General features: G+C 41.1%; 1 protein-coding gene across 1 annotated transcript; it reads left to right on the top strand.

The window, feature by feature from the left end:
- The first annotated feature begins 1930 nt into the window (after positions 1-1930).
- Positions 1931-6051, top strand: LOC115175736 (T-box transcription factor T-A). Its single transcript, XM_029735201.1, has 8 exons — positions 1931-2207; positions 2727-2991; positions 3320-3454; positions 3579-3640; positions 3742-3803; positions 4070-4243; positions 4469-4592; positions 4822-6051. Exons 1-8 carry the CDS (start codon positions 2026-2028, stop codon positions 5084-5086), a joined length of 1269 nt encoding a protein of 422 aa, XP_029591061.1. The 5' UTR covers positions 1931-2025; the 3' UTR covers positions 5087-6051.
- The last annotated feature ends 1405 nt before the right edge of the window (positions 6052-7456 follow it).

Below are 7456 nucleotides of genomic sequence, written 5' to 3'. Positions count from 1 at the left end.
CTTCTTTGCGAGGCTTTGGAAAACATCCCTGGTCTTTGTGGTTGAAACTGTGCACTGCTCGACTGAGGGACCTTACAGATAATTCTATGAGTTGGGTACAGAGATGATTTAGTCATTCAAAAATCACGTTCAACACTATTATTGCACACATGCAACGTATTATGTGACTTGTTAAGCACATTCTTACTCCTGAACTTATTCAGGCTTGCCATAACAAAGGGGTTGAATACATTTCAGCTTTTCATTTTTGATTAATTTGTAAATAAAATGATCTAAAAACATAATTCCACTTTGACATCATGGGTTATTGTGTGTAGGCCAGGGACCAAAAATCTAAATGTAATCCATTTTAAATTCAGGCTGAGACAGAGGGACTGGTCAGGATAGAGAACAGACCTGTATTTTGTAGCTGGTGGTGAAATTCTCTCTCTTCTCAGGCCTCAAAATAAAGAGGGAAAAGGAAGAGGCAGTTGAATGATATGGGATGGAAAGGTGTGAGAGAACCCCTTTACATTTATGACCTCTGTAGAGCTGCAGGAAGTGGAGTAGTAAACTGGAGTCACGCTCCACAGAACCCACTCAATTCCAAGTACATCACAGAGCCTGAGACAGAGCAGACAGGAACACAAGAACACACAGACCCACTGTATTCTACCTCCCTCAGGATCAATGGTAACTGTTAGACCTAATATAACCTTCATACATCAGGAAAGACTTTAGCCACACAAGTTCCCTCCTAAATCTTCTGACATTATAGGGAGGGATGCAGGTTCAAGGCCTCACCTGTCTTGAAATGAACATGTAACATTTGGAGTAATCTTCAGGAAACCACATGAAAAAAATACATTTTATGAAATGGATAAGAAGATAATAAACTGGAACAAAATATGAAATGATGATAATTAATATAGAATTTCTAATTAGGCCTATATATACAACAAGACATTAGGCTACAGACATTGCTCAAGAGCTTGGTATCAGAATGAGAAGAAAAAAAAGGTCCATAAGCAGATCATTTGGTATAGGATACAATTATTAATCCCCTATAAACTCAATCCCCGATCTTAATGATAAAGAAGTCTAATACTTTTACAATGAAGTGTGAATAAATGTTTCCTCGATGTTAGTGAGAGTGGATGTGAGATCAGAAACAGACAGGCGGCTCCATTATGCAGATCTCCGATGTCACCTCGGGGCTAACCACACTTCGCCAAGTACAGGAACAGAGGAACAGCCTAATGGCCCGGCCACAGTCAACACTACATTTCTCACGTGTGTATTTGGGACAACAAAAGATTAGCATTATTCGCAAATATACAACTTAGTTCAAAGGCAGCCGGTTGCCCTGTCTCTTCCTTTCTTTTGTTTCTATTTAAATATTCAAAAAATGAGTTTGGCCTAATCATCCAACGATGTTTTTTCCTATCTGACAGATAGATGATATAGACTAGGATACTAATAAACTATTTTTAATTCCATTTAATATTGTATGTTTTTGGAAATAAGGCCTAATAACATTTTAACGTGTATTTTTTTCGTTAGAGGGTCATTTAAGATAAATAACGAATGTATGAAATATGAACAGCTCCGAAAATGTATTAGGCTATGCAAAAGTAAACGAATATCCAAACAATTTTAGAAAATGCTTAGGCCTAGGTAATGAAGGCTATAAACCTAAAGGAAAGGGCAATGAAGACGTTATTCTTATTCGAACATGACCCTGTTTAAAGTAGGCCTAGAGGCCTATAGGTACATTTATTAATTTTGCATTGACGCAATTATGATGGGCAATTTTGCATTGGGGACATCGAAGAGACGCTCGAAACCAGACCGTAAGGCCATCAGGGCGTGGTCTGGAACGCAACGCCACGCCCTTGTCCCCATGTGGTCCCTGGGGGGCCTTATATGATCAGGCCTTGGGCTCCGAAGCCAGTAGTACTTATCTCACTGTCAAAACTAATCTTCAAACAGCGAATCCTATTCTACATTTCGCGGAACTCCACACGAACTCATCCTATAGGAAATATGACTTCAAACTCCGACCAGAGGCTGGACCACCTTCTGAGCGTGGTGGAGAGCGAGTTTCAGAAGGGCAGCGAGAAAGGAGACGCATCAGAGAGGGATATTAAACTGGGACTAGAAGATGCAGAATTATGGACCAAGTTTAAAGAACTAACCAACGAAATGATTGTCACCAAGACTGGCAGGTAGGCTATGGTTATTTTTTGCTGTTAGCTACAGATCTAAATGAGGCCTTCGGGGCCTACTGGCCTGCCTAGCTAAAAGCAAAGTTTATCTGGAGAGATCGTAGCCCGCATTTACGCACGACTACGAAGCTAAACCTAACTGATGCGCACAGGTTAGATCGGCAACAGGCATGTTCAGTCTAGAGGGTATTGGTACAGGCTATAGGCCATATATGCTTTACTGTTACAACTTGAATACCATGTCAAGAATTAGGCATAAAGCGCAATGGTCGTCAAATCTTATAAACCCTATGATTAGGATAAAGTAACGGCCTAGAAATTGCACCCTTTTTAATGCATATATATATATATATATATATATATATATATATATATATATATATATATATATATATATATATATATATATATATATGTCAAATAATTCATTTATAAAGATCAACGGCTGAGCCAACATAACATAATATTTGGGCTTGCTTAGGCTATATGTTTATTTAACAACTTTATTTTAACCTACAGGCGTATGTTTCCAGTGCTCAGAGCGAATGTGAGTGGCTTGGACCCCAACGCTATGTATTCAGTTCTCTTGGACTTCGTGGCTGCAGACAACAACCGGTGGAAGTACGTGAACGGCGAGTGGGTTCCGGGTGGCAAGCCCGAGCCACAGAGCCCAAGCTGCGTCTACATCCACCCAGACTCGCCTAACTTCGGAGCACACTGGATGAAAGCGCCTGTCTCATTTAGCAAAGTCAAATTGTCCAATAAACTCAACGGGGGAGGACAGGTAAGGCCCCGATTTGTTTTTGTCGTCTTCTGTGTTCGTATTTGTAGTATGCATATTCATTATTATGTAAATCATTTTAAAGTCAACTTGGTAGGCTAGGTCATATTGCCCTGCACTCTCAGAGCTAATGATGCTCTACTCTGCTGTGCTGAATTACAAGAGTAGGCTTTTTATGGGGGAAAACGTTATTAATTTCATGGCAAATCAACTTCACAATTTTGTGTTAGGGCTCTGTAGGCTCATATTTCTCTCTTATTCAGTTTGAGTGTGTGCTTTTTGATTATTCTTTACTGTGATATTATTAAAATAATGTATCATTTCTATCTAGATTATGCTGAACTCTCTGCACAAGTATGAGCCCAGGATACACATTGTGAAGGTTGGAGGGCTCCAGAAGATGATCAGTAGCCAATCTTTTCCCGAGACTCAGTTCATCGCTGTCACTGCTTACCAGAACGAAGAGGTCAGTGGCCTTAGTTACACAGTCACAGAGAGAATCCTTGTTCACAATAATAAACATTACATTGTGTTCTGCTTACAATGAAGGAAGAACAGAATATCAGTTGTCATGTTCATGTAACTTGTAGATAACTGCGTTGAAGATCAAACACAATCCATTCGCTAAAGCTTTCCTCGACGCCAAAGAGAGGTAAGAGAAAGAGACTGATATTGTGTCAGCAATATGACGATGCTTTTCCTGTATTTATTTTATTTTGTGTGCGAATTCTGGTATTATGTTTTCAATTTTAGGAGCGACCATAAAGACATGCCAGACCATGGTGGAGACAGCCAACAGTCTGGTTATTCCCAACGTAAGTCTTCTCTTCAGTTTTGCAACACCAACCAAATTAGAAAAGCTCTTTTTGTACCTCTCCGTTTCAATTCCAACAATCAAACCAAGTCATTATACGTGACATCATTTTCCAACACACTTTTATTAAACGTTCATAAAATCATCATCATCATCATCATACATTTTATTTTCAAGGCCTTCCATGTCCCCAAGGAAACTGTACATAGAGAACAGTATGAAAAAGGAAGTGTATTAACCAAACCATTTTGTCTCTTCTCCCTTCAGTTGGTGGTTGGTTTCTACCTGGTAACGGTCCTATGTGCCCCAGCAACAGCCCCCCTCCATTCAGCGGGGCCCCTGGCCACTCCTCAGGGTCCTACTGTGAAAGGTACTCCAGCCTGAGGGGCCACAGGGCCGCTCCCTACCCCAGCCACTACCCACACCGCTCCACCAGCTCAAGTAAGAACCTCCTCTACCCAACCCAGCACTCTGGGAATGCACTGATTACTGTTTATTCTGATCACTAGTCAGACTCATAGGTATAGATTACAGCATGGGGGTTTCATGGATTTTAAGATGTTGGTTAAAATATGTCTGAGAAATTACCCCTGAAGGAAATGCATTGTTTTGATCAGAGAAATGTATACTGTTGTTAGTAATTTCTCTATGTACTTTATTGTTTAGACAACTACATGGACAACTCGTCGGGAGCCCTGCCCACCCATGACAGCTGGTCAGCCCTGCAGATCCCTAACTCCACTGGGATGGGATCCCTGGCCCATACCAGCAACTCCACATCCAACTCCAGGTATGGCAACACATGGTCATAGTTGATCATATATATGTTTCTGATATCGCTGTTTATTTTTCGGTATGTTCCTGACTACATGATTTTATCAGGAACAATTCTGGGCCCTAGGCCTAGACCTTTACTAGGCCCAGATTTCTTCCTGGTTAGAAAATAACTCGTAACCTAACCCCCCCCCCCCCCCCTCTCTCTCTCTCTCTCTCTCTCTCTCGCACGCTCTTCCTTACAGCCAGTATCCCAGCCTGTGGTCTGTTGCCGGGACGGCCCTAACTCCTTCCGGCTCCTCCTCTGGTTCCATCGCTGGTGGCCTGACCAGCCAGTTCCTGCGAGGCTCCTCCTACACAGGCCTGACATCCTCCCTGCCCGTATCCTCACCATCCTCCATGTACGACCCCAGCCTTAGCGAGGTGGGTGTAGGCGTGGGCGAGGCCCAGTTCGAAAGCTCCATCGCCAGGCTCACCGCCTCCTGGGCACCCGTGGCTCAGAGCTACTGAGCACAATGCTTCCATAGCCATTGACTCTCCTCAATCCCCATCCTGTTCCACATCACCACCATCTCCACTCTACTGCCTGACCCTAGGAAACGTTTGGGTTGAAGCAGCAACGCCTTTGAAATGCAGAGAGTCAACTCAGAAGAAGATCTATCTGAAGCAGAGAGATGTAGGGTCCTCTCAGGCCTTGTGTTTTACCAACATGACATGGCTGGTCTTCCATTCCAAACACCCTAGACATTCTAAGCTTAAGTCCATAGGTTGCCATTCTTAAGTTACACACTTGCTGTCTGAGTGGAAGAGGCATCTGTTTTTCCACTGGGAGTTTCCTTCACTCTCTCCAAGGTGCAGTTACAAGCCTAAGACAATCTGAATATACTTCCTCTACAATTGTTCCAGTTGTTGGTGTGTTATTGTAGTTGTGTCCTTCAGTACAGACAGAGTACTCCAAGACAATCGTACGCTGGCGTAAGACAATCAGGATCACTAGCTACACAAAGCTAAGTTTATGAAGTAACCCCCTCAACTTTACTAAAGGGGCCAATCCTTATGTTTAACTGTTTATTGTTACAATTAGTTTTGTTATTATTATAATAGATAAATAAGACGAAATAATCTGTTGATCTAACATAAAAAATGTATATGTGTGTATATAAAATAAATTAACATCCATTTTTGTTGTTAGCCGTTTACATGTAAGTGTTTTGGATCCAGTGTTAGTGTGTTGCTTTTCGTGGCCTGAAGGAAAAGAAAGAAGGAAAGAATGAATGAAAGCAAGAGGTGCCTTGTATCCTCCCACTGCAGCCCAGGAGAAAGCACAATGTCTCTCCTCCTTCGCTCTGTGTACATTCCCTCCCTGGCAATCATATGTACATATCTATTCTATTTGTATTTGTTGGACTCATTGGGAGTTTATGTTTATTTATGTCATTTTAATAATAAATTAAAAGTTCCTTTGTTTTCTCAAATATGACTTCAGTGTGTCAATTACAGTCGCATTCAGTGTCAATGAAATTAGCATAACCTGAGGAACTTAGGCATGCATTACGTTAACTACCACATTACAGTGTCTACAATCATATAATTTCCATTTCCTGAAAGGCGAAGAGGGATTGAATCTATACATTTCAGCCTATGTCATATTAAAGTTTATAATATAAAACTGCAAGCCAAAGACTGAGGCCCATGTCTGGATGAAAGAATAAATCATATTTTTTCAGGGCTAAGGTGAATACATAGCCTATTTCAACTGGCACAGATAAGTCTTGTTGAATAACCTTTGTCATCACAACTCAAAAAGAACTCACACACAGTCCACACAAACAAACGAGAAGCCAGTTTTTTGTAAAGAGCCAAATTGTGAGGAAATAACTGTTGAAAATAAAGTCCCTGCCAAAGTACAATGGTTATCACACATAACCTACACAGTACCTATCACACAATGCTTTCATTGATGTTGTGGTCTTCTGCACCCAAATTCAATCATCTTTTGGGGCTGCTGTACAGAGTGTTGTATAAATACCAGTGCCAACACAGCTATGCTAAGTGAATCTTCTTGTGTAATTGATATGACACGTAGAGATGGAACGATTCAGGTTGAGGAATCCTTCTGAGGGGTTTCCATCACTGACGCATCTTTGTGACAATCTTCATGAAGGTGTGACACACGGCTAACACGTTTAGAATTCCCTGTCTGTCATTAAACAAAAAAAGTAGATGAACCCCAAATGCAGTACGCCAAGAGGACAGACCGCCTCGCACCAGGGAGAGAATTCAAATGGAAAGCAACAACGCTTTATTTAGAACTTTAACTCTCCATTTTCAGGGTTGTTTTGCTTTATGTCTCCCTGAAATGTACATTTCTCATATCGTGTCTTCTAGTGTATTGGGTGAAGAGGGTAAATCTAATTTGGACCATATCATCCTCTCATTTCCCCAACAATTAACCATCTGTATTATACTGTAGCTAATGGCAGAGCAGGGAAGCGAACCTGGGTCGCTAGCGTGAAAGGCAAACACCCTACTCAGATTTGCCAATAGGGTTAACCCACATGGTGGGAATTGTAATGTGGCTCATACAGTGCATTCGGAAAGTATTCAGACACCTTGACTTTTTCCACATTTTGTTACGTTACCGCCTTATTCTAAAATTGATTAAATACATTTTTTCTCTCATCAATCTACACTTAATTCCCCATAATGACAAAGCAAAAAAAAGATTTTTTATTTTTTTTTGCAGATTTATTAGAAATAAGAAACAGAAATACCTTATTTACGTAAGTATCCAGACCCTTTGCTATGAGACTCGAAATTGAGCTCAGGTGCTTCCTGTTTCCATTGATCATCCTTGAGATGTTTCTACATCTTGACTGG

The sequence above is a fragment of the Salmo trutta genome, chromosome 36 (assembly GCF_901001165.1).
Source record: "Salmo trutta chromosome 36, fSalTru1.1, whole genome shotgun sequence".
Lineage (NCBI taxonomy): Eukaryota > Metazoa > Chordata > Actinopteri > Salmoniformes > Salmonidae > Salmo > Salmo trutta.
The sequence above is the reverse complement of the archived record's forward strand: the minus strand, read 5'-3'. Positions and strand labels throughout refer to the sequence as shown.

Excerpts from the sequence above, each read along its gene's own strand:
- LOC115175736 (XM_029735201.1), top strand. The coding sequence starts at position 2,026 with ATGACTTCAAACTCCGACCAGAGGCTGGACCACCTTCTGAGCGTGGTG. Across the intron at positions 3,641-3,741 it reads TTCCTCGACGCCAAAGAGAG|GAGCGACCATAAAGACATGC; the intron begins GTAAGAGAAAGA and ends TTTCAATTTTAG. Across the intron at positions 4,244-4,468 it reads ACACCGCTCCACCAGCTCAA|ACAACTACATGGACAACTCG; the intron begins GTAAGAACCTCC and ends TTTATTGTTTAG.